Source organism: Xenopus laevis, chromosome 7L (assembly GCF_017654675.1).
Source record: "Xenopus laevis strain J_2021 chromosome 7L, Xenopus_laevis_v10.1, whole genome shotgun sequence".
Taxonomy (NCBI): Eukaryota; Metazoa; Chordata; class Amphibia; order Anura; family Pipidae; genus Xenopus; species Xenopus laevis.
Genome location: NC_054383.1, coordinates 10,331,280 through 10,358,520, shown reverse-complemented (window position 1 = coordinate 10,358,520; position 27,241 = coordinate 10,331,280). Strand labels below are relative to the sequence as shown.

The window sequence follows — 27,241 nt, the reverse complement described above, 5'->3', positions numbered from 1 at the left end:
TTATTAAATTCTGATGCTAATTGCACTGGTTTCTGTGCTGCCATGTAGTAATTATGTGTATTAATTACTAATCAGCCTTATATTGTGACATTTCTATTCTATGTGTACTGTATATTGTGAGTGGGTCCCTAAGCTCAGTAAGTGACAGCAGCACAGAGCATGTGCAGTGAATCAGCAGAAAAGAAGATGGGGAGCTACTGGGGCATCTTTGGAGACACAGATCTTTACTGCTAAAGGGCTGTGGTTGCTTTGGGCTGGTACAGAAGCACAAAATATAATGTACAACATTTCTAGCTACTTCTTTAGTTGGGCTTTAGTTCTCGTTTAAACTAAACAGAAACCGTTTTCTTAAATAACCATAGCAGTGGCTTATCTCACCCCAGCAGCAATAAACATACACCCATAGGCTGGCGGAACATTTACATTTGTAAATAAACTGCCCTAAAACTACAGAACCCAAGAGACATTAGAGCCAAAGTTTTGACCCCTGGTTTTAGCAAGTTGGGGTTACGTCCCCTTTACCAGGGCCTTTCATACATGTAGGATTCGGAGTTCGTTTATTTTGATACTGCCAAGGTATATAAAAAAAATGGTTTTGTATTTTTTTTTTTTTTTACTTTTTTACGGCATTTTGGTACATTACAAAAAAGAAAAAAAAATAGAACATTTGTAATAATAATTTAAATAGCAGTGCTGGAAATGGAGGGATTTGCACAATTACTCACAGATGTAAAGAACACAAAAAACTACGGCAAAAGCGAATTGAAGGGTTAACTTCTCAAAGCAACTGCCACTGAAATGTTGTATTAGACTAACATAAAATAGTAAATAACAGCAGGAATATTTTTTTTTTTTTGTGACCCAACAGCCAAATCGGCACTTATTGGCTTAAATGTGGCACCAGAGCTGTCGTTAAAGGATAAATAAACCTTAAAAATAAGTGAATGTAAAATTAATGAGGGTAATATTCAAAGCACTTTTGCAATGTACATTCATTATTTATTTTTTTTCATCCCAAGATATTAAAGGATACATGTGCTGTTAATATGAATGAATTTTGCAGCGCCACCTGCTGGTCATTTTCCCACCAGTCTGACCACCAAGTAGTCAAGGAAGTTGTCAGGAGAAAGAAAGAGGCTGCTCTGATGTTCTTCTGCTTAGGAAAAAAATTAGAAATCTTTCTCAAATCTTTCCTAAGCAGAAGAACATCAGAGCAGCCTCTTTCTTTCTCCTGACAACTTCCTTGACTACTTGGTGGTCAGACTGGTGGGAAACTGACCAGCAGATGGCGCTGTTGTAACAAAATTCATTTATATTAACAGTACATGTATCCTTTAATATCTTGGAATGAAGAAAAATCAATGTTACATTGTCACTGATTTTTTAAGGTTTACTTATCCTTTAACTAATGGGCACATACAGAGGATAGTTATGTCTATCAATCAAGAGGCCATAAAGCAGTAAATAGGCTGTTTAATACAAAAAAAAATATATATATTCCTGGATTTATTCTTCATGTTGTTTGGGGTTACTGGCACCGCTGAAGCCTTCCTTGTGGCTGGATCCAGTCAGTCCTTTCTTAGCCGTGTTTGTTTTAGAAGAAGCTCTCGTTGCCCTGGGCTTCTTGAACCTTTTCCTCTGATTCAGTCGGATAAGATCCCCGCGGCCAATTTCGATCATTTGTTCTTCCCAGGATTTCATTTCATTCTCGTATCGGATCTTGTCATCCTGAGCAAGGTGGTTGTACGTCTGCAAGATGCGAGTCTCCATGTCAGTGTGTATGTGCAATAAATAGATTTTTGTACTTACCGTTAAATCCTTTTCTCTTGTCCTACATTGGGGGACACAGGCACCATGGGGATGAAGATCCTGTTGCTTGGAGAAAGGACACTAAAAGGTTAAAGTGGCTCCTCCTCCTCCTGCTCTGGGCTTCATCCCCGCCTACCTCCTCAATCCTCAGTTTTCTAACCGAAGAAGAGATGACGAGCCCTACCAATTGCCCATGTGAAGAGAAGGAGCTCCTCCCCAATGCAAGCTAAGCCTGGTATGAACCACCTGCTGTTTGAAATTGTTGGTATTTGAACAACAAAAATTATATAAGATATTACTTGATCAATATTAACATGAACTAATACAGGGAGGGAAGGCCTGTGTCCCCCAATGTAGGACAAGAGAAAAGGATTTAACGGTAAGTACAAAAATCTATTTTTCTCTTGCCTAGATTGGGGGACACAGGCACCATGGGGACGTCCCAAAGCTACCCATGAGGGCGGGACTTTTTACCCCCAGTGTTCAGGGAATAACCACCTGCAACACTTTCCTGCCGAAGCTCGCTTAGGCTGAGGCGAATGTATGCACCTTGTAGAATTTGGAAAAGGTGTGTGTGGATGACCACACTGCAGCCCTACAGACCTGTTCTGCTGAAGCCTGGAGAGGAATCACCCAAGAAGTGCTGAGTGAAGAAGTAGAATGAGCTGAACCCGGAAGGGTGTGGCCTTACCTCGTACCTCATAGGCCTTCAAAATTGTTGACCTAATCCATCTTGCATTGGTGGCCTTAGATGCCTTAAGGCTTTTCCGTGGTCCTTCTGGTAAGACAAAGAGGTTGTCTAGCTTCCTTCTACTCTTGGTAGCCCTGGTGTATGTTCTGAGAGAACGAACCACATCTACGTATGTAACTGTTCCAAATTTGTCTTTTGTTCAGGACAAAATGAAGAAACCACCAGGTCCTGGTTAAGATGGAACTCCTTAGGAAGAAATCCACGGTAGGTCTCAACACCGCCTTGTCCTTGTAAAAAATCAAAAATGGTGGACGACAAGATAGAGCTGCTAGTTCTGAAACTAGTCTAGCCAAAGTGATGGCTAATAGAAAACTACCTGAAGAGTCAGCAGAGTTAATGGAATTGAGCCAATGGCTCGAACGGTTGCTCCTGCAATACAGAAGGTACCATATTGAGATCCCAGGGAGGGATTGTATGACGGTATGGCGGTATGATCCTCAATGCTCCCTGTAGGAAGGTCTTGATGTTGGGCAGCATTGCAAGCTGCTGCTGCTGAAAAAGGATAGATAAGGCTGATACCTGAACATTCAGTGAGCTGAGTGCCAGCCCTTATTTCTAAACCCTCCTGAAGGAATAACAATAGGCTACTTTCGTCCCAGGACTGTGGGTCTTTGGCTTTAGATTTACACCAGGATATGAATGTCCTCCATACCCTGTGGTAGATGCGTGCGAAGACGGGCTTTCTGGCCCTTAGTAAGGTCGGTATGGCCTTTTTTGGAACTCCTGATCTGGCTAGGATTATGGCTTCAAGTGTCATGCCGTTAAATCCAGCCATGGTGAACTCAGGTGGAGGATCAGTCCCTGAGATAACAGATCCATTCTGTCTGGAAGGTGGAATGGTGCGTCCACTGGTGAACTTATGAGCTCTTCGAACCAAGTGTGGTGTGGCCAGTAGGGTGCCACTACAACTGTTTCTACCCTTCTTGATTACCCTTGGCAGAAGTGCCAGTGGTGGGAAGACATATGCTAGGTGAAACTGCCACGGAACCACCAGTGTGTCCATGCTAGGGCCAGAGGGTCATTGCTTCTTGTGAAGAACCTCGTAAGCTTGTTGTTGTACCTGGATGCCATTAAGTCTACTTCCGGAGTGCCCCACCTTGCCAGAATCAGTTGAAAAAACCTCTGGGTGTAGGCTCCACTCTCCCTGATCTAAGGTCTCTCGGCTCTCACTCCAGGGATATGAACTGCGGAGATAGCTGGTACCGTGTTTTACACCCACAGAAGAATTTGCTGTGCCTCTGCGAGGGCAGCTTGACTCCTTGTGCCTCCTTGGTGGTTGATGTAAGCCAACGCTGTCACATTGCCTGACTGTATTCTTACAGGTAGATCTTGAAGTCTGCCTGACCATTGGAGCAATGACAGGTAGATTGCTCTTAATTCCAGGATGTTGATGGGGAGTAGTTCTTTCTGTGACCAACGTCCCTGTATGGTTAGGTCTCCCAATACTTCTCCCCAACCTTATAGACTGGCAACTGTTGTGATGACTGTCCACTGGTGATTGGGGAAGGGTTTTCCTGACGGAAGTGTTGTTGGTCAAAGCCACCAACTGATAGAGGTTCAAACTAGATCTGATAGGGGAATCCTGCAGTTTAGGTTCGCTCAGTTCCTCCTCTGGTGTTGGAGTAAGGCTCTGCATGGCTCTGGTGTGGAGCTGCGCATATGGAATCGCAGGATGACACTATAGTCCCTAGCACTCTCATGGCAACCTTAAAGGTACCTGATCCATTTTCTGCAGAGATGGCAGGAGCCCCTGCATGGAGGTGATCTTGGATTGGGGAAGGAAGGCTCTTCCCAATGAAGAATTTAGATCAAGCCCTAAATATTCTGTACTCTGGGAAGGTATGAATCCAGAAATTTGGAAGTTTATCTGCCAACCTAACAGCATTAGTGTCTGGAGATGAGTTGTGGCCAGTGCCATGGAACGGGCCTTTACCAGTTGGTCGTCCAGGTATGGTACGACACTCACTCCCTGCAGTCGCAGGTCCTCTAGAGCCGCAGCCATGACCTTTGTAAATAGCCTTTGCGCGGAGGATAGTCTGAAGGGGAGTGCCAGGGATTGCCAATGTTCTAATGCCACTGAAAAGTGAAGGACCCAGTGGTGGTTGGGATGTATGGGGACATGCAGGTATGCATCTTTGATGTCGATCACCGCCCTGAAATCCTCTGTGTCCAGGGACATTAGGACTGACTGGATGGATTCCATCTTGAAGTGGTGCTTCTTTACATGGTCCTTTAGTGCCTTTAGGTCTAGCACCAGGTGAAAAGATCCATCCTTTTTGGGTACTATAAACAGTTTAAGTAGAAACCGAAGCCCCTTTTACCTTTGAGGGACCGCCATTGCTACCGCGGAGGCAGTCAGGGCGTGTGGAACCCCATGGAAAGCCGAGTGCCTGGGTTCTGTGGTAGGGAGCCTTGAGATGGAAAATCACCTCGGAGGTAGCTGAGCGAATTCTATGAGATAGAAATGATCTGTAGGACCCAGGGTTCCAGTACTCTATGCCGTCACACCTCCCGAAAGTGACTTAAGCGTCCGCCAAAGGGTTTAGCTTTCAGGGGTGGGCACCTCCTCATGCGGAGGCTGGTTTGTCCCGTGCGGGCTTAGGTGCTGCTCTGCTTCCTGACCAAGAAGTGCTCTGCCTTGACTGGAATCTGGGGCGGGTCGGAGCTTGTTGCTTTTCATGTTGGGACCTCTGGCTCTGTAGCTTGAGAATTTTCCTTCTCTGTTCAGCACCAAAAAGTTTTTTTTTTTCGAGAATGGGAGACCAAGCAGAGACCACTTCAAGGTAAGATCTGTTGACCAGTTTTTTAGCCAAAGGAAACGTCTGGCTGCAATGAATTATGCCGAAGCCCATGTGACGAGCTTAGCCGCGTCCAGGACTGCTACGCAAATTTATATATTTGTGTCCGCTATCGGAGCTAGAAAGAGGTTGGGCCACCTGTTCCACCCAAACTTCCATTGACCTGGATACCCATGGGGTGGCAATAATAGGTCGGAGAGTTCTGCCTGCTGCTGTAAAAATCGACTTGCAGAAACCCTCAAGACGTTTGTCGATAGGATCGTTAAAGGAAGCCGCATCGGCTACTGGAATGGTGGTGGTCTTTGACAATTTAGAGACGGGTGGGTCCACTGCTGGGGGTGAAGACCAAGGTCTGTAAAGTAAAAGGATAAGTTTGAGTAAAGCGATGGAAAATTGGACTCTATGGTCTGGCGTTTTCCATTGTGCTTAAACAATGTCGCCCAGCTGTTCATAGGCTGGAAAGACACAGGAAGACTTCTTTTGCCTCTTGAAAATGTTATTGGTTTGCTAAAGGTGGGGTGTGCCTGAATCAGGCTCTCGACCTCTCATTGTGATCTAGGGGTATCCTGATCCTATTCATCTGCGGATAGGATCTGTCCCTCTTCCCAATGCCTCTTCCTGTTCATCAGGCAAAACAGGTGGGGAAAGGGGAGGTCGCTTTGTGACCGACTGCTGAGTGACCGGTCTGTGAGGCTCTGTAGATAGGTGCTGTAGGACCTTATCTAGAGTCTCTGGAATTCTGGCTAGGTTTTGTAGACCCGCTAGAGATAGAGCGCACACCATTCAGAATCCAAGCTCTTTTGATTAGCCGTAGCTGTCGCAGAGCTGGCTGGTAGGGCTGTGTGGGATTGTAATTGTGCAGTGACTGCTGCAGTCTTACAGGCTTCACATATTGGCTCAGCCAAAACACTAGCAAATTTAGGTCTGCAAGTAGCCCATGCCAAATACTAAATTGCATTGGTGGTACATGCAGTTGCCTGCTTGGGAAGGGACTGGTCATCTGCCCTGCCCGTCATGGCTATACTATGTAGTGCAACCCAGTAAGTAAGATATTGGGGAATATTAGGAGAGCCCAGAGGAGTGAACCACTTCTCCCTTAGAGTGCAATCTGTGGAGACAGAGGGAAGTAGTGAAAAACCCCACAGTAGGTCCTATAGAGAGAGGGAAGTGTTAATCCCCTAGAGAAAAAGTAAGGGAAGCGTAACTACCTATTCACCAAGGTAGGAAGGAATGGTGCCTTGTTCTTCTCTGTGAGAGACAGTGAGGCTGGAAACGCTCAGTACTGGAGAGAGAGATGCGGATCCAAAATGGCCGCCAGAGAGGTTTCCCGGGCTTTGGTAAAGTACCTTAGTAAGATTGCGCCCGTGAGGCGCCTGTGCAGCGACTCGTCCACAATGAAATAGACGCAGCGCCAAATGGTGGCGCGAAAGATCGATGGGAATGGCACTGAGTTACCAATGCGGGGACTACTTTTAGTGCTGTTGTCCCATTATGATCTACATATATAAAAGCATTGTTAGAATTCTGTTCCATGGAAAATATTACTTAATATTGATTCATGAGAAAATGTATATTGTAACCTTAACATAAATATCAAATAAAAAGCATGAAACAGGAGGGTGATTTAGACAAACTGTGTGTTGACAGTGTCTTTATATCTACTGATGACCAGCTAAAGGTCTACTGGTAGATCCCATCTACCTTTTGGACATCCCTGGCCTAGGGAAATCTTTGTCAGAGAATAGCAGTGAAAGTGAAACTAAATGCCTAGGAAAATCTGTGTGAGAGAATAGCAGTGAAAGTGAAACTAAATGGCTTTCTGCAGAGCTGACAGGCAGCATGTAATGGGGGGAGGGAGGAGGGAATTGACTTACCTCCTCGTGCCAGCCAGGAATGCTCAATAAAAGATATACCCTCCGTCGTGGCTACTGGTGCAGCCTCCGGAGAGCGGGAACCAGTGCCCAGGGTAGTGTGGGGGGGAGCTCCCCAGCCTGCAGCCTCCGTAGAGCGGGAAGGCTATAGAGCATCTTCAGATCAGAAGTCCTTGGCTGGAGGGGTTCTGGAAGAGAAACACTGACCCCTAGTAGTGGCATGATACTGAATAAATCTGTACCATTGCTCCCAGCCACGAAGTGTCCATCCTCCTTCTGAGGACACTAAAGAAAACTGAGGATTGAGGAGGTAGGCGGGGATGAAGCCCAGAGCAGGAGGAGGAGGAGCCACTTTAACCTTTTAGTGTCCTTTCTCCAAGCAACAGGATCTTCATCCCCATGGTGCCTGTGTCCCCCAATCTAGGCAAGAGAAATTAGAATTACCCTGGTTCTATAATGAGCTCTTCTGTCTCTTTTCAGTCTTTTAATTGAGGGGGTCACTGACCCCGGCAGCCAAAAAGTATTTATCTGTAAGGCTAGAATTGTATGGTTACTTTTAATTTCTTCTCTTTCTATTAAAGGGGTCGTTCACCTTAAAATAAACTATTAGTATGATATAGAGAGTGATATTCTGAGACAATTTGCAATTGGTTTTCATTTTTTATTATTTGTGGTTTTTGAGTTATTTATATTTTTATTCAGCAGCTCTTCAGTTTGCAATGTAAGCAGTCTGGTTGCTAGGGTCCAAATTACCCTAGCAACCATGCATTGATTTGATTAAGAGACTGGAATATGAATAGGAGAGCCCTGAATAGAAGGATCAGTAATAAAAAGTAATTGGTTTTCATTTTTTTTATTTGTGTTTTTTTTAATTTATTTAGCTTTTTATAAAGAAGCTCTGCAGTTTGCAATTTTAGCAATTGGGTTTCTAGGGTCAAAATTACCCTAGCAACCATGCATTCATTTAAATAAGAGACTGGAATATGAATAGGACTGAATAGAAAGTAGGGATGCACCGAATCTTTTGGATTCGGCCGAACCCCTGAATCCTTTGCGAAAGATCAACCTAATACCGAACATAATCCGATCCTAATTTGCATATGCAAATTAGGGGTGGGAAGGGGGAAACATTTTTTATTTCCTTGCTTGTGACAAAAAGTCACGCGATTTCCCTCCCTGCCCCTAGTTTGCATATGCAGATTAGGAGTCGGTTCGGCCGGGCAGAAGGATTCGACCAAATCCAAATCCTGCTGAAAAAGGCCGAACCCTGAACCAAATCCTGGATTCTGTGAATCCCTAATAGAAACAGGAGTTATAAGAAGTAGAAATAATACTTTGTAGCCTTACAGAGCATTTTTTTTTTAGACAGGGTCAGTGACCCCCACTTGAAAGCTGGAAGAGTCAAAGGAAAATAATTATTATTATTATTAAAGGTGAACCTCCCCATTAAGGCCCAGTGCAATTCGTCTACCAGACCCTCATTCTAACCACTACCTGGTTGCTAGGGTAAATTGGGCCCTGACAACCAAATAGCTGTGAATTTCCAAACACACACTTCTGTTGCTGGGCTTTCAACAAGTTATGGGGCTGCATCTGTGGTGACCCTTGATACTATAGTAGAGAATATAAAGGTACTTGAGTATGTTTAATAGAGGTAACCAGATACCTGCTTTTGTGTATTGTGTAGCCTCTCCCATTCATCCCGCAGACTCTTCATCTTTGTCTAAAAGGAAAGACAGGAGTGTCACTGATTATATATAGAAAACATTGGTCAGCAATGGTATACTTCAATGACCGGTAGGGATGCACCGAATCCAGAATTCACTTCAGGATTCGGCCTTTTTCAGCAGGATTCTGGTTTGGCCGAATCCTTCTGCCCGACTGAACTGAATTCTAATTTGTATATGCAAATTAGGGGCGGGGAGGGAAATCGCGTGACTTTTTGTCACAAACAAGGAAGAGTAAAATATGTTTCCCCTTCCCATCTGTAATTTGCAAATGCAAATTAGGATTAGGCCGAATCTTTCGCAAAGGATTCGGGGGTTTGTCGAATCCAAAATAGTGGATTCGGTGCATCCCTAATGACTAGTGATGAGCAAATAAATTCGCTAGGTACAAATTTGCGGCGAATTTCCACGTTACACCGCCGGCTAATAAATTTTGCGACTGCGGAGAAAATTCTCCTGCAAAAACTTTGGGCTTCGCACGAATTTTGCGGGAAAAATCGAGAATTTTTCAGTGAAACGGGACAAATCTGCCCATCACTATTAATGACTAGTAAAGCAGACTTTCCCTTTCATTTTATATACTTTGTATAACCACCCCTCAGGCTAGAGTCCTGGAGCGGGTCGGGTACCCATGGATTATCCGCAAAAACCTGCGGTACCCTGTGGGTTGCCGGTAGAAGTTTCGGGAGTGGGTATAGACGCAGGTAGGTGGTTCTCTGGGTTTGCGGGTCTTCTCAATAGCGAGTTTTACTTCTTTTTCTGATCACTACTACTTCCAATGATGCCACTTCCGGTTTACAATGTCAGCACTTCCTGTTTCTTGATGGTCAGCGGATTGGGTTGTGGATAAGGTACTTGTTGGTCGAGTAGCGGGTCTAATCGGGTAAGTATGCGGTTCGGGTTTGGGGTTAACAAATTGGTTCCCCGCAGGGCTCTACCTCAGGCATCATACAGGAGAAGGAGAGAGAATGAGAAGCATCACTTTTCTTTTGCAGCAGATAAATCACTCACCTGACTGGAGGTGCCTTTAGCATCCTGAAAGTGCTCAGACATAAATATATTGAATGGAGAGCGGGGTCTTTTGGGTCGTCCCAACGCTGTCAGCTCCTGTTTGGGGGGGGGGATGGGGAAGAACAACGGTAAGTAGGGAGGAGCTTGTGTTATATCAGCAACAGAATGAACTTGTGTCTAAATCAGGTAAAAGAAAGGCTCAGACTGGACTGCTTGGAGCACAGAGATATCCTGGTAGGCCCCAGTCACTATATACAGTGTCCATTCACTGTAGCACTTTACTGCAACGTCTCACTCTCACCGGCCCACCACCCTCAGCCCCTGTAAATAGGAACAGCCCATAGCAGGAAGGAATTTTGCACCTTTTTAAAAGCACACTCCTTACCCTTTTTTTCCTTACGCTCTTCCTTTTTGCAAGTCTCTGCCTCCTTTGCTCCCTGTGTAACTCCAGTTGCACTGGACTCAGCGCTTCTCTGTACTGTTTCACCTCCTCTCTGTACTTCTTCAGGTCGGCCTTTGCTACGGCTTCATATGGCTACGGCAAGCAGAGCAGGTCAGATTTATATGAAGAAAAAAATAACCTACAGGCCTTACTGGGGCATGAACAAAGCTGCTTATCCCTTTCCTACAGATCACATTGCCTTTGTGCCTGGTTTATTCAGCCAAAACCTTTAATCCGGGAAAGCAGCATAGAACCCAGTGCTACCCATTCAGTCCCATAGAGGCTGAGGACATGGGATGTATTTAGCAGCAAACAGGTAAGAAAATCAACCTGTCGACCTTGCTGTGCCTCATAAATGGAATGTTGTTTATTATAGGGGTTGTTCACCTTTAAATTAACTTTTAGTATGTGACAATTTGCAATTGGTTTTCATTTTTTATTATTTGTGGATTTTTTTTAGTAATTTAGCTTTTTATTTAGCAGCTCTCCAGTTTGCAGTTTCAGCAATCTTGTAGCTAGGGCCCTAATTACCCTAGCAACCATGCACTGATTTGAATAAGAGACTGGAATATGAATAGGAGAGGCCTGAATAGAAAGACGAGTAATAAAAAATAGCAATCATTAATTTGTAGCCTTACAGAACATTTGCTATTGAGATGGGGGTCTTCTTGCCTAGAAGATGTATTAGAGCTCATTCTATTAAAATCACCAGATATCATGTCTCTCTACATGCAGTTAGATTTGTTAGATTTTGTTTGTACTGGAACCAGTTATTTGAGTGAGCTCTAATACATCTGCTAGGAAAGGAGCCCCCCCTATAAGATATATTGGATCTAACTGTCAATGAATATCCGACACCCAACTGCTGCATGAAGAGAGAATGAAGAGAAACAGATGCTGAGAGAGGAATAGTGAAGATAAACTTGATTATTTCAGAAATGATGCAGAATGTTTAATTGATTGTATTTACAAGTTTCTTATTTCAGTATGATGAAGCTTATATATAAAATTTTCATTTCCACAATAGTGCCCCTTTTACTTGAAGGTGAAGCACCCCTTTAACCAGTCTGTGTCACAATAAACTCTCTATGATTGGTTTTACCTCTTTTTCGGTGGATGCGAGGCCTTTCCACTCCAGAGCAATTATCTTTGTCAGGTCCATCATTTTGGCTTCTGCAGAATGATACAGTTCAGCACACATCAGACACAGTTACAGTTGTTTATACATTCACTGCTTCTCTGCTCCAAACGCGGGGTTGTTCACCTTCCAAACTTTTTTACAGTTTAGTTTTCAGATTGTTCACCAGAAATAAAGACTTTTTTCAATTACTTACCATTTTCTATTTTTTACCATTTTTCCAAAATCTAAATTTAAAGTTGAATGTCTCTGGTGTTTGAGTCTGGCAGCTCGGTAATTCAGGTGCAGATTCTGAACTGTTACAATTTTGCAACATTGAGTTGATACGTTTCTCAGCAGCATCTCTGGAGTATTAATAACTATTATATCAAGTCTAACAGCTGCCTGTAATGAAACCCAGAGATTCTGCTCAGCAGGGACAAAGATAAGAAATGTATCAACTAAATGTATCAATTTAGAACAGTTTACAGGGTCGGTGACCCCCCCATTCCCAGAGCTGCCTTAGAAGGCAAAAAATGTCACTTTACACTTCAATATTAGAAAAATAGTAGAATAATAGAAAGTAATTGGAAAAAGTCTTTCTGGTGAGCAATCTGAAACCAACTGAACTGAAAAAAGCGTTGAAAGTAGTGATGTGCAGGTAACCGCGGGTTTACTCGGGAGTGGGGCAGGTTCGGGCCGACCTTATTACCCCTTTTCGGGTCGGGGACTGGTGTGGGTTGAGCTCTTCTGACTGCTCTCCCTGCCCGTGACCTTACAAATGACGGCTTCCGACTTTTTATAGACATTTTATTGATGCGCCTCCCCTTTTGTGATGTCATCAGTGGGGCGGAAAAAGGAACCCGGAAGTTGGGCTCGGTCGGAGTGACGGCGGGTCGCGAAAAACCCGACCCGCACATTACCAGTTGGAAGGTAAACAACCTTTAGCGTATCCAGTGTATCCCTTCTCCCTGGAATAGGCCTGTCATTCCCTCAATTCTAATTCTTCTATCTTAGGAATGTGTTGCTTTTCCTTTAATAAAATGGTTATCTCCCTGCAGACCCAAATAATAAGGGCTAGTCCTGCATGGAACCAATTTCTTAAGCCCAAACCCGACCCGTGACCCGCATACTTAAACGCTTGGACCCACTACCGACCCGCAAGTACCTTATCCGCAACCCGACCCACTGACCATCAAGAAACAGGAAGTGCTGTCATTGTAAACCGGAAGTGACATCATTAGAAGTTGGCGTGATTGGAAAAATGGAGTAAAACTCGCTATTGAGAAGACCCGTGACCTGGAAACCCGGAGAACCGCGACCCACGTCTATAACTGCTCCCGAAACTTCTACCTGTACCTGACCCTCTGCAGGACTCTAGACTGTGATATTTCCTATTCCTTGTGTAGTCAGCAAATGAAGGTCATGTCAGACTCACCGGGATACTGTTTGTGGAGTTTGGGTCGCTGCTCCACAGAATAACGTAGATATCCTGACAGCGGCCGCTTCGGGTAGTCACTGGGAGCGGCGCCTTTTGAGAAGCATCTGAGTGGGGAGCACTGGAACCCGAAGATTCCACTGGAAACATTGGTGCATCTAGGATTAATATAGAAGAGTCAGGTATGAAGCAATTCCCAATGAAGTGATTCACAGCTATAAACACGAGGAGCAGGAAAATAACAAGAGAAGCCGCAGTGTAGAGACCAACAAGTCCATAGGGTTTTATGGGACAGAACCAGGACCAGAATAAGAATTGCTTAGAATGAAGTCTCCATTTATTCCCTGACATCTACTCTATTCCTTTGCCAGGAACATTCCCTGTATATAAAGATCAGTCGGCCGAGCCATTAGGAAACCCTGGTACTAATATCTATCAACCTGCAGAGACGAGATTTACAGATTCAGCAGCCCAATTGCACCAGCGCAGTCACCAATAAACAACCAATCCACTATTTGTTTAGAACAGCCTTCTACATACTGGGAAATGAAAGCAGAGACCTGATTGGTCGGTTTGGGGAAAGTGTAAACATTAGGCACAAATCTGATTGCACAGACAAGCTTAATAATTAATTAACATGACATATCCCTAATTAACAGTCTGTGCCCGCGGGTGGGGGGAAAAGGGGCAAGAAATGGCCAGGAGGTCTCTACATTGGGCAAATATGTAACCATGGCAACCAATCTGATTTGTTTTACCTGTAGCTGGTTTAAAAAAAAAAAAAAAAGAGTTATAGGGGTTGTTCACCTTTGAGATAACTGTTAATATGATATAGAGAGGGATATTCTGAGACAATTTGCAATTGGTTTTCATTTTTATTATTTGTGGTTTTTGAGTTATTTAGCTTTTTATTCAGCAGCTCTTCAGTTTGCAATTTCAGCAATCTGGTTGCTAGGGTCGACATTACCCTAGAAACCATGCACTGATTTGAATAAGCGACTGGAATATGAATAGGAGAGGCCTGAATAGAAAGATGAGTAATAAAAAGTAGCAATAACAATACATTTGTAGCCTTACAGAGCATTTGTTTTTAGATGGGGCCAGCGACCCTCATTTGAAAGCTGGAAAGAGTCAGAAGAAAAAGGCAAACAAGTATAACGAAAACCAATTGAGAAGTTGCTTAGAATTGGCCGTTTTATAACATAATAAAAGTTACCTAAAAGGTGAACCACCCTTTAATGACTAATTGGTTGCTATGGGTAACTGCCCAGTGTTGCTTAAAGGGGTTATTATTATTTTTTTTTTGTGGTTTTCAGGTTATTTACATTTTTTTCAGCAGTTTGCAGTTTCAGCAATCTGGTTGCTAGGGTCCAAATTCCCCTAGCAACCATGCACTGATTTGAATAAGAGACTGGAATAGGAACAGGAGAGGCCTGAATAGAAAGAGAAGTAATAAAAAGTAGCAACAATACATTTGTAGCCTTAAAGAGCATTTGTTTTTTAGACAGGTTCAGTGACCCCCATTTGAAAGCTGGAAAGAGTCAGAACTCACAAAACCTCTAAAGAGTTCATCATGAAGGCCAATTTAAAAGCTGCTTAGAATTAGCCATTCTATAACCTACTAAAAGTTAACTTTAACGAGCCCCCAGCTATTTGTTATCCTCACAGGGTTTGCTACAGGAATACTGGCAGTTCAGAGCTGTCAGGCAAAGACTTGCAACCCGCAGCCTTCAGCTTTTAAGGATACCATCCAGCAGACTAGAGAGAATGCTGGGAAATGTAGTAGAGGAAGGGCGAGGTCCCCCGGGCTGGCACCTTATGGTTTGGCTGCAGTTAATCCCGGTCAAGGACCTGAGCAGCCCCCCAACTCCACGGGACATCAAGGACATCATGACCAATGGGAGCGAGGAGAGAACACGATCCTTCTGTCCCGCTCTCGCAACAAGCGCTAGCACTTCCGGTCTGACGCATGCCGGGAGGAGACGTCACTTCCGCTGGTCTATTTGCCTCAAAGCGAACACAGGGACACAAACGGTGTCATTTTATCAAATCGATGATTTCAATCTTCCGCCATCGGCTGTATCCGCTCAGTTTTCGATGTTCGGACTGTTTTGTGCGAAACTTATTTTAGAAGGATGCGGTCGAGAGTGAAAGTGCGGCTTTGTCCACTGGGTGTCGCTGTTCCACTTATGCGATGAGTCTGTAAGTCTGTCATAGAACGTGCGGCTTCTGCTGGACACAAGCGACACCCAGCGGCGGCTCAGTGGGTCATGCTGGTATTTTAGGAGGATAATTGTAAAGAACAAAAAATAGTGAGAACAGCGCAGGGTCCGGGTCCGGGTATTTCAAATAGAAGGAAGCCCAAACCAGTCTAATAAATAGTGACTTTCTGTGACTTCTTACAGCAACCTCTCTGGTATTTGCCAGAATCCGCGTATTTCCAGTACGGACCTGGATTCTGAAACAATTACACTCTTACAAGTAAAACACGGTGCTTGGTGATGTAGGACACGTACGTAAATATTACGCACACTTGTGGAACGTTAGTACTTACACGCTGTTTCCGGAAGGACTGGTTTCAGCACTGCGCGCAGTTAATGAGAAGCACGTGCTTCCTGGACTCCCGTTGCGCATGCGTTATGTAAAACAGGAAGATGGTGGCTACCAGGAGAGGCACGCGCGTTGGGCCGGAGGAAATCAAGGAAACGGGAGCAGATATGGGGGGACAAGCAGAGGTGAGTACCGAGACTGGCAGCGCTGAACTGAATCCCCACAGCTTAATGTGGAGCTGGAGTTTCCTTCAGGCTTTGGTTGATATAAAGTTTTTAGGAGCAGCTTCCAATCTCCCCATGCTGCACTGCAGTGACGTCTAATCTGCCTGGGAGAGGGGATGCTGGGAGTTGTAGTCCAGCAATAGCTGCAGTGTCCCAAGTCATCTTTGCATGATATAAAACAGTGATGTCCAACCTGTTGGGGAGGGGGATGCTGGGAGTTGTAGTTTACCAGCAGCTGCAGTGTAGTGTCCCAGGTCAGCTGTCCATACTACAGAACAGTAATGTCCAACCTGGAGGTGAGGGGATGCTGGGAGGTGTAGTCCAGCAATAGCTGCAGTGTCTCAGGTCTGTTTTCCTTGTTACAGAACACTGATGTCTGGGAGTTGTAGTCCAACTTGTTTTCCATGCTATTGAACACTGATCTCCAACCTGCAGGGAGATGCTGGGAGTGTATTGATGTACAACTTGCAACAGCTGGAGGTTGGACACCCCTAATTCAGACTAGAGAACATTTTAATACAGTTCTGTAAAATCTGCACTCGGATTAACCCCTTACTGGCCAGTCCACTCACACACACACACACACACGATCTTACTGTGACCTGGGGTGGGAAGACAAGAGGCCAGTAAGTGAAGTAGTGACAAAGTAACAGAATCACGGCTTTTGTTTATAAACATTTGTCTCTGTCATCAGAACTTACCCTGGAATTGTTTCCATTTACTGTACTTTCCTCTGTATCCAACATCAAAAAACACTCTTTGCATTCATCTCCTGAGTGAATTTCCCATATCTATCCATCCATTTATCAGCTGTCTGTCTATCTATCTATCTGATATATATCACTATCTATCTATTAGGGATGCACCAAATCCAGGATTCGGCCAAGATTCAGCCTTTTTCAGCAGGATTCAGCCAAACCAAATCCTAATTTGCATATTATGTACGGGAAGGGAAATCACGTGACTTTTTGTCACAAGAGAAGTAAAAAATTTTATAGTTTGGTATTCAGCCGAATATTTTGCGAAGGATTCAGGGGTTTGGCCAAATCCAAAACAGTCTCTATAGTATAGTAATAGTATCTATCTATCTATCTATCTATCTATCTATCTATCTATCTATCTATCTATCTATCTATTCTCTATTTATCTATCTATCTATCTATCTTTTATCATCTATCTATCTATTCTCTATCTATCTATTCTCTATCTATCTATCTCTGTAAATCTGTATCTATCTATCATCTCTCTCTATAATCTAATTAGCTAACTCACTCTTTCTCTGTCAATATTTATCTATCTATTCTCTATCTACTTAATATAGTGACATAAATTGAGAAAAGTATGTAATGCAGGAATGTACCTCTGCTGCGAAACACCCTATGTCTCTCGGCCGTGGGGGTGCCCAAACTATGTGGGGTGCAGAGGGACCAAAATTTAAATGTTTCACACAAATGTTTTCATGGGCAAAAAGAAGTCACCCAGAACAATGCATACAATCTCTGAAATCAAATCAAACCACTCGAATCACATTTTAATAAGCTGTGTGAGTTCTTGTGTGACACTTGATTGGCAGCCTGGAGAGGCAGAAGGGCCAACATGACTGTGAGGATCTCGGCCTGGGGGCTTTGGGGCAATTGTGCTTGAGGGCCTGCTTATTGCCTGTGGCTTGAAAAGCCCCCCCCCCCACACCAGAATTGCTACAGCACATTCAATCTGTTATCTGTGGCACTAAAGAGCCTTTTATCCAATGAACTCAAATTCTACATTCTGTGGCACCTTTAAAATGTTCTGTAGTCTGAAGAAAGGAATTTCCATCTGTGGCCCATCAGCTATTATTGGACTACAACTTCCAATATCCCCTCCTGTGTTATCACCAGAAGTGTATTATAGGTATGGGACCTATTTTCCAGAATGATCGGGACCTGGGGTTATCTTGGTAAAGGATCTTTCCGTAATTTGGATCTTCTTGCGTAAACTCTACTAGAAAATCACGTAAACATTAAATAAACCCAGCAGAATGGTTAGTAAGGGTGAATTATATCTTAGCTGGGATCAAGTAAAATGTACGGTTTAATTATTATAGAGGAAAAGGAAATCATTTTTCAAATTTTGGATCTTGGAGTCTATGGGAGACTGTAATTTGGAGCTTTCTGGATAATGTGTTTCCGGATAACGGATCTCATAAGCAGAATATATGGCATTGACTCTTAACTGTCAGAGGATACTGATATTTGGAGCTGCGGTTTGCTTATTCTATATAAATGTTATGCGTGTTTATATAGGAGCCTTGTTTGAGCCTTTATTATTATTATTATTAAATTCTCATGTTTCTGTTTGTTGCCAGAATGCTGCTGATGTAGACGCTTCGACAACTCCAGCCGACACACAAAGCCAAGCGATAAAGGGACCTCCGTCGGAAGAGCAATCTGGAATAATAAATGAAGACTCTGATGTCTCCAAGGCACCCAAGTCCACCTCCCAGACAGTCACAAGAAGCAGACGCCGAAGCGGCCAATCAGACGGAGAGGTTTCAGAAGCCGATTCGACTTCCTCTAGCCATTCCTTAAGAATGACCCGAAGCAGGCAATCCCTTACCCGCCCAACTGACTCTTCCAGGACACTGAGACTTCGCAGATCCGTTGTGGTGACCGATCCAATTCTGGAACTGAAAGAAGATGCAGAATTATCTGAAGCCGAATCCAACTGTTCTTCCGTTTCCGCTAGAGACACAAGGAGACGAAGTACAAGAGCAAAGACTTCAGGAAGTCAGATGTCGGTTTTAGCATCCGGAACAGTCTCCGAGGTCATTGAAATATCTGATTCGGAATCCAATTGTTCCTCTGCTTCGGGGGTAATAAGCAGGCGCACTAGATCGGCAAAGATCCAGGCAAAGCTGGTAAAATGCCCACCGCCGCCACCTTCCAAAATCGAGGAGGTATCAGACGCAGAGTCGTGCTCTTCTGGCATTTCAGAAAATCCAGTAGCCAGACGTGTAAGACAGAGAACGAGATCCACAACTCAACAGGGAGACAAAGGCTTGAGCCCTGAAACTGCCACCAAGAATAGTCTGAAACCAGAAACTCCAAAAAAACCGATTCCGGAAAGAATTGCTTCCGAAGGTGAACAAAACCTGTTTTCCCCTCGTAGGAGTTTAAGAACTAGACACATCAGCGAACAAGAACACGTAAATACTTCTAAGGATATGAACAGAAGTGCCTCCTCAACCAAACGTGAAGTCCTCTCAACGCCCATTAAGGATAGTCAAGAACCTTTGGACTTGCCCAAAATAAACCAGCACTCTGCCAACTTATCAAATGAGGTGATAGATCTTGAGCAGATGCCAGCAGAGACCAGCATCACCAACATGGATTCTAAGAACCGATCATATGAATCGATAGATCTTGAACAGGATCCAGAAGAACCAAGTCAAATCAGCAAGGAGGCAGAAGACCGGTCAGTAGAGATTATAGATCTAGAGGAGGAGGAGTCAGCAGAGCCCAGTAAGGAGACAGCCAATATAAGTAAAGAACCGATAGATCTAGAACAGGAGGCTCTAGACTCAAGTAACAACAGCAAGGAATTAAGCAGCCCTGTAGTGTCTGATCCGGTTGATATACACAGTCAGATTCTGGAAGGGACAAGCCATAAGCTTGACGGGAAGAGTTCAAGTAAGGGGTTTGGGAGCAATGACAATCTTTCAAGTCATCCCAATATAAGTTTATATCTGGATAGCGATGAGAGTGAAGGTTCTCAACACAGTGATGATGCAGAGGAGTCTACCGATGACGAAGAAATGGAAGAGGAGGCAGAGAACGCGATAGGTTCCAGGAAAAGCAAAGAACAACCATCAGCGGACGCCCTCGGCGATGGACTTTTTGTTATTGACACTGTTCCTGGATTAGACCCCATTAAAACCTACTATGTGGATCACAAGAAAGATACTGCGAAGAGCATAAATGAGGAGAGTGAAGAAGAGGAGGAGTCAGACGAGGACTTTATCGATGAAGATGAGGAAGAGGAAGAAGATGATGAAAACGATCTGTTAAATAGACCCAATCCTGCTCTGTAAGTGTTTTTTGTCTTGGTGGGGTAGTGATGGTCGCGTAAAACCCGACCCGGATCTGCCCTTCCACAACCTACGCCTGCCCGCATCCGGGTTCAATTTTATAGACCTGCCCTGCCGATGACATCACAAAAGGGGTGGGGCAAGCAGGCATGTGGCTATAAAGCCGGCATTTGAAGGTGGTGGAGGAGTGTGAGCTCGGCCCGACATCACTGGGGGGGCATACAAAAACTTTTTTTTGTTTTTCCCCATTATAACCGTAGTCCAGTTGTTATTGTTAAAGACAGTGAGGCTCGTTTATAAACCAAATATAAAGCAGTGAATGTTTAAACCAGGGGCAGCAATTAGTAAGCTCCCACCTTTAAAGGGCACCTATCTCTAAATTTGTGTTAATTATGCATTTGCCCCAACATGGCTACTTACACTAGGCGTGAGTATAAGATCCTATTGTACATAGTATTGGCTCTTAGCCCATAGCTCTAGAATTTTTGCAACAGGTGCCCTTTAAGGAATTCGAATCATTGTAGTCTATTTAAAGGAGCCGTGTGCCTCTTGTTTAACCAAGTCCAATGAAGAAAATCTGTGTTTTTTCCTTATTTCTTGAGCTAAACAGGACAAATAGAAAAACTGAAAGTTTCAGGTTCCAACTTCCTGGTTCTTGCGACCAGTTGTGCGAGGAGGAGAAGTTTATTAGATGAGAGGCCTCATAGCAGACGCTTCCCTGTGATTCAGCTCGGGAGACTAAGAAAGAAAAGGCGACAGAAGCTTCTTCCTATAATCTCTTTAACGGTTTCTCTTTTCTTTCTGCTCAGGAAACTCTCAAGCAGCATTAAAACGGGACTGAACATCAAGGACCTGGGGGGTTTATGCATCAGCTTCGATGGGGAGAAGCCCAACCCAGGGCCGAGCCTGCTAAAGAAAATGAAGAAGGACCACTCTAAGCTAGACGAGGTAGTCTCATTTTTATTTTGGGGGGATGTATGAATGAACTAGACACATTTTTTTAAATCCCATATTAAAGGATAAGTAAACCTTAAAAATAAGTGGATATAAAATTGATGCTGGTGCTGTTCTAAGCACTTTTGCAATTTACATTCATTGTTCTTTTTTTTTTCTTCATTCCAAGATATTAAAGGATACATGTACTGTTAATATGAATGAATTTTGTTACAACAGCGCCACCTGCTGGTCATTTTCCCACCAGTCTGACCACCAAGTAGTCAAGGAAGTTGTCAGGAGAAAAAAGCGGCTGCTCTGATGTTCTTCTGCTTAGGAATAAAATAGAAACATTTCTCAAACCTTTCCTTATTTGCTGACTTTCATACTGTTACAGCAATGTTTTAGAACTGTATAATCTGTATATGAAAGGGGGGGGTCATCCAGATCAAATGTTAGGACCCCCCAATACATTTCAAAACTTGTACCCTGAACAAGGTCTTTCGTAGTGGGAATCGGTTATATTTTACATGCTTTGCTTCCTGAATGGTTTTCATTGAAATGTATAGAAGGTATAATGTACCCCCTCTTGTAACATATAAGGATATGAAGTGTTTCATGACCATATAAGCCTTTATATGGCCGAGTGAAGGTCATGCAACTTCGAGGTGACTTCTTTCCTCATATTTCACAACAAGGGGTAAGTCATGATAATACACAAGTTTCAGTAAGTCGTGGCAGAAGTTACATCACTAAGCACCTTTTATAATCGATGACATCACTAAGCACTGTTTATAAGCATATCATTTAAAGGACATTCATGGCTGTTGGCCAGCCCAAAACAAGAGGTTTAGGCCAGCAAACACACATCATTTGCTGATCCATTTTCCACTCAACTCTGAGTTGTTGTCGTTATTTATGTATTTGCACCGACTTAAACGTAACCCTCTTTGGTGACATCGGGGGTGTTTGCCGTTTTTTTGTTGCCCTACATATAACTAATACCTCTCTTTTTTTTTCTCTCTTATATATTTGTTCCTTTAGATCATGAAAAAGAGCGTCATTACCCCTGACATAGAAAAGAAGGAAAGCATCAAGCCATACAAAGAGTCTATCAATAAGCTGAAGCAACAGCGCAAGGTAAGTGCTAAAACTAGAGTGAGCCTCATAAAGAGAGAGTAGTACAAAGCTTTGCATAATTAACCGCTCTGTTGTTCTTGTATATTTTGGAAGCATTATTATATTAATGGAGATACATCACTCGTAGTGATTCAGTGTGTGAGGTTAAATCAGCAGCAAGTTCCCGTGTACTTAATTCTCTGCCGGGTTCTACCATTACAGGAGGAGAGGGAGAAGACGACAGGACTCGGCTGGTTTGACATGAAAGCCCCGGAAATGACGGAGGAACTGAAAAATGATCTGAAGGCTTTAAAAATGAGAGCCGCCATGAATCCCAAGCGGTTTTACAAGAAGAACGACAGAGATGGTTTCCCCAAATACTTCCAGGTAAACGCCCCACCCCGAGCAGAACATTATTATATAAGGTTATTTGTTATTGTCATGGCTACTGACCTGTAAAATGGATCATTACACGTAACGCGCAGTTATATCATCGTGTAGCACAATTCTGTGGTTTTTTTTTGGTTTTTTTTTTTACTATTAATACTTGGATATAGTCGAATCGTAAGCTGGCCAACGTAGCTTAAATATATTGCAATATATGGACAAACAATCCCTGTTTTTTGTTTAAAGGGTAAGGCATCTTTCAGTAGCAGTATGCACAAAATGTCTCTGTCTTAAATATATTGATAATGGGTTGAGTGCAGAGGACTCTTGTATTTGTCTTGTGTGTATATGTGTGTGTATATGTGTATATATATCATTTAAAATGTGTGTTTCGGGTTTATTTCCTAGGTTGGCACTGTAGTGGACAGCCCATTAGACTTCTACCATTCCAGGATCCCTAAGAAGGAGAGGAAGAGAACACTAGTGGATGAGCTTCTGGCAGACTCGGAGTTTAGGAGGTAAGAGTCCATACTAGCACAGGCCTTTATAAAGGAGTTGTTTAATTTAAAGGGATCCTATTTCAAAATGAATCAGTTAATAGTGCTGCTCCAGCAGAATTCTGCACTGAAATCCATTTCTCAAAAGAGCAAACAGATTTTTTTATATTCAATTTTGAAATCTGACATGGGGCTAGACATATTGGCAGTTTCCCAGCTGCCCCCAGTCATGTGACTTGTGCTCTGATAAACTTCAATCACTCTTTACTGCTGTACTGCAAGTTGGAGTGACATCACCCCCTCCCTTTCCCCCCAGCAGCCAAACAAAAGAACAATGGGAAGGTAACCAGATAACAGCTCAAACAAAAGATAACAGCTGCCTGATAGATCTAAGAACAGCATTCAATAGTAAAATCCAGGTCCCACTGAGACACATTCAGTTACATTGTGCAGGCACATGACCAGGGGCAGTTGGGAATTTGACAAAATGTCTAGCCCCATGTCAGATTTCAAAATTGAATATAAAAAAATCTGTTTGCTCTTTTGAGAAATGGATTCCAGTGCAGAATTCTGCTGGAGCAGCACAATTAACTGATTCATTTTGAAAAAATGTTTTTTTCCTATGACCGTATCCCTTTAAAGGTGAACCACTCCTTTAAGCCTGTAGCATCTATCTGTGATCTAGGATTTATATTTATTAATTATACCTATGGTGTCTCCCGAGGTGATGCTTAAAGGGGTTGTTCACCTTTGTAACAAAATGACAAATCTAACAGTTCACATGAATAGAACAAACTTTTCCATAGAAATAGTTAACAGAAAAAGTACAGTTCAAGAGATATTCACCTCAGAAGTGTCCCTGTACTAATCCTTCAGTTCCACACAGACCCTGTGCTGGGAGGGGGTCACTGACCCCCAAAAACACTACAGTGTTCACTTCCTCTTCCTTATATGACATCACACATTGTACTGGCAGCTAACTTAACTCCTATTGGCTATGTCTGCTGTCAATCTGCCACTGCTTCCTGTGCTGGGGAATTTGAGCAGCATTCAGGTACTGAAGAGAAACTGTTACAAGTTTGTGAGAGTGAGGGGGAGTGTGGGCTTGTGCTGCAGAGACTTCAACTGTGCAGATGGGGGGGATCGAGGTGCTTGGGACCTGGAGTTTTACAGATAATGGATCTTTCCATAATTTGGGTCTTCATACCTTAAGTCTACTAGAAAATCATATAAACATGAAATAAACCCAATAGGCTGGTTTTGCTTCCAATAAGGATTAATTATATCTTAGTTGGGATCAAGTACAAGCGACTGTTTCATTATTACAGAGAAAAAAGAAATCATTTTTAAAATGGATACTATGGGAGATGACACTTGTACTTTCCAGAAATATATTATTGGGGGGGGGGGCATGTATTATTTTGTGTATTTACCTCATAAAAAAATCATTATTCAGCAGTGACTTCCGGGACTATTTGTATGAGCTTGAGGCTTTCCAAATGAGTTGAATTTTTGTGCATAAAGTAAAATATTTTTCTGGTATAGATCCCTATATCATGAAAAATTTAACTTTTTAATTTTTTGGTATTTAGAGCTCTAAATCTTGTTCCAGAAGTGAAACACTTAAAAAAGGTATCGTTTTCCTAGGTAAATTACAAGCAAGTCAGTGCTGGTTTTTGTTGCAATTTTGTAAATAACTGACATTATGCTTAATGCCAAAGGTATTAAAAGATAAAAATATAGAAAAGCCAGTATTTATTCCCAGAAAAGGTTGCACCCCTTTGGCACTCCATTCAGTTTTAGTCTAGGCAGAAGGAGAGTGACAGAATTGGGAGAACAATGTTGCTCCTTCCTTCTCTGCAGTATTTGTCTGCATGGCTGTGTGATTGTTTGTTACAAGGCAGGTTTGTTTATATGCTGCGTCTGTTAACCTCTGCCATTACAATTGAGTAATCAACCAATGACCATTCAAATTATGTGACCGGTTACAGTTCACAAGCACCCAATAAATTACTAGGAGGAGGGCAGTATCAACATCCAATAGGAAACAAGTAAGGGCAAAGCCTGGGCATGATGATGTCATCATATAGGAAGTTCTTGGTGTGTCAGGTTCAAAATAGGCCACTCCCATCACTTCAGAAAACTGGTCTGAGAGACAGGAGAAGGGCTGAGTTAATAGGTATAGAAATTAGCTTTTACAATGGCATTTTTACTTTTTGTTATGGAAAATGGTTTTTCTAACACATTGAGAGCATTGTTAGTGGTTTCATAAGATTTGTACATTGAAGGTGAACAACCCCTTTAAGGGGTGTCCAGACCAAAGGAACTGCCCTGAATTCCCTGTATATTGGGGGTCCTTTGGAGCAGAAATTAGAGGCATGAAAACCCCTCATTAAGCCATGATTATACAAGCGATGTTCCAGATAGTAACTATTTACATTTTGCTTTAAAGATACAATAAGAAGAAATACAGAGAGATCATGGCAGAAAAAGCCGCTATGGCTGAAGGCAAGAAGAAGCGGAAGAAGAAGACGTTCCGGAAATAACGGCAACATTTCAGTCGCTCTTGGCTCCTCCCTTATTTTTGGAGCGTAATAGGAAGCTGCTTTATAGTGGGAGGAGTTTGGCGAGATTGCCGCTCCCCTGTAGACTCAAAGGAAATCGGACGATTATGCGTTTATAAGACTCTCCAACTGTCATACGGGGATTCGTTCATAGAATAACACCACGCAGAAGTGTACATGGGAAGAGGCTAAATTTGGATTTCAGAAGCAATAGAAGCTATATGATGGCCACTAAATCACTTTGCCAATGTCATATACATTTTTACATATAAATATACTAGTGTGTACGAATTATATTAAGACTTTCCAAGCCACCGCCAGATCAAAGCAAAATAAATATTCATTGGAGTCTCTAAAGAGGTTTTTTTTTTTTTTTCCATTTATCCCTATAACTTTTAGTTTTTCTTAAATGGGTTGTTCCTTTAAATGAACTCTAAGGGGCAGATGTATGAAGGGTCGAATATCGAGGGTTAATTAACCCTCGATATTCGACTAGGAACTTAAATCGTTCGACTTCGAATATCGAAGTCGAACGATTTAGCGCAAATCCTGCGATCGAAGGATTATTCCTTCGAACGAACGATTAAATCCTTCGAATCGAACGATTCAAAGGATTTTAATCCAACGATCTAAGGAATATCCTTCGATCAAAAAATCTCAGGCAAGCCTATGGGGACCTTCCCCATAGGCTAACATTGACTTCGGTAGCTTTTAGCTGCCGAAGTAGGGGGTCGAAGTTTTTCTTAAAGAGACAGTACTTCGACTATCGAATGGTCGAATAGTCGAACGATTTTTAGTTCGAATCGTTCGAGTCAAAGTAGTAGTCGAAGGTCGAAGTAGCCCATTCGATGGTCGAAGTAGCCCAAAAAACACTTCGAAATTCGAAGTTTTTAAAATTCGAATCCTTCACTCGAGCTTCATGAATCGGCCCCTTAGTATTTTAGTATGATGTAGACAGGGATATTCTGAGACAATTTGCAATTGGTTTACATTCTTTATGATTCATGTTTTTTTCTTTTGTTATTTAGCTTGTTCTCCAGTTTGCAATTTCAGCAATCTGGTTGCTAGGGTGCAAATTACCATAGCGATTATGCACGGATTTGAATAAGAGACTAGAGTAGGACCTGAATAGAAAGATGAGTAATAAAAAGTAGCAATAACAATACATTTGTAGCCTTAGAGCATTTCTTTTTATAGATGGGGTCAGTGACCCCCCATTTGAAAGCTGGAAAGAGTCAGAAGGCAAATAATTTTAAAAATTATAAAAAAAAATAAAAAAATAATGAAGGCCAATTGAAAAGTTGATTAGAATTAGCCATTCTATATCATACTAAAAGTTAATTGAAAGGGATTGTTCACCTTCCAAATACTTCAGTTGAGTTGTTTTCAGATTGTTCACCAGAAATAGACTTTATTTTTTACCATGTTTCCAAAATCCAAAAGTTGAATGTTAGTGTCTCTGGTGTTTGAGTCTGGCAGCTCAGTAATTCAGGTGCAGACTCTGAACTGTTACAATTTTGCAACATTGAGTTGATCCATTTCTCAGCAGCATCTCTGGAGTATTAGCAACTATTGTATCAATTCTAACAGCTGCCTGTAATGAAACTCAGAGATTCTGCTCAGCAGGGACAAAGATAAGAAATGTATCAACTAAATGTATCAATTTAGAACAGTTCACAAGGTCTGACTATGAAGATTTTCATTCATCCAGGTCATGGTATTAGTGATGTGTGGGTCGAGACCCTAACTCGCCCGCTCTCTACCCGCACACGACCCGGGCCCGCTGCTCCCCTTTATTTATAAAGTGATGTCACAAAAGGGGCGGGGCAGGCGGAAGTCTATAGATTCTGGCGCCGGAAGCCGGCAGAACTAGGTCGCAGGCGGGGAGAGCAGGAGAAGAGCTCGAACTGCCCACGCATTTTATCCAAGGGTCGGCC

At 42.8% G+C, this 27,241-nt stretch overlaps 2 protein-coding genes across 2 annotated transcripts; one reads left to right on the top strand and one right to left on the bottom strand.

Annotated features, from left to right (window-relative positions):
• Positions 1 to 582: 582 nt before the first annotated feature.
• tfam.L (transcription factor A, mitochondrial L homeolog) lies at positions 583 to 15,077 on the bottom strand. Its single transcript, NM_001087637.1, is given in 8 exon segments — positions 583 to 1,749; positions 8,896 to 8,952; positions 9,968 to 10,063; positions 10,353 to 10,502; positions 11,512 to 11,582; positions 12,965 to 13,122; positions 14,780 to 14,916; positions 14,918 to 15,077. Coding segments are annotated over 8 exon segments (930 nt in total). The 5' UTR covers positions 14,936 to 15,077; the 3' UTR covers positions 583 to 1,506.
• Positions 15,078 to 15,367: 290 nt separating this feature from the next.
• On the top strand, positions 15,368 to 25,661 carry dnttip2.L (deoxynucleotidyltransferase, terminal, interacting protein 2 L homeolog). The gene is made up of 7 exons (XM_018225075.2): positions 15,368 to 15,699; positions 18,083 to 19,803; positions 20,614 to 20,752; positions 21,782 to 21,877; positions 22,079 to 22,243; positions 22,652 to 22,761; positions 25,193 to 25,661. Exons 1-7 carry the CDS (start codon positions 15,619 to 15,621, stop codon positions 25,284 to 25,286), a joined length of 2,406 nt encoding a protein of 801 aa, XP_018080564.1. The 5' UTR covers positions 15,368 to 15,618; the 3' UTR covers positions 25,287 to 25,661.
• Positions 25,662 to 27,241: the final 1,580 nt, after the last annotated feature.

Bases quoted from the DNA above. Each gene is read 5' to 3' on its own strand.
- dnttip2.L (XM_018225075.2), top strand. From the start codon at position 15,619: ATGGTGGCTACCAGGAGAGGCACGCGCGTTGGGCCGGAGGAAATCAAG. The intron at 15,700-18,082 runs GTGAGTACCGAG...GTTTGTTGCCAG, and splicing joins ATATGGGGGGACAAGCAGAG to AATGCTGCTGATGTAGACGC. The intron at 22,762-25,192 runs GTAAGAGTCCAT...TTTGCTTTAAAG, and splicing joins GCAGACTCGGAGTTTAGGAG to ATACAATAAGAAGAAATACA.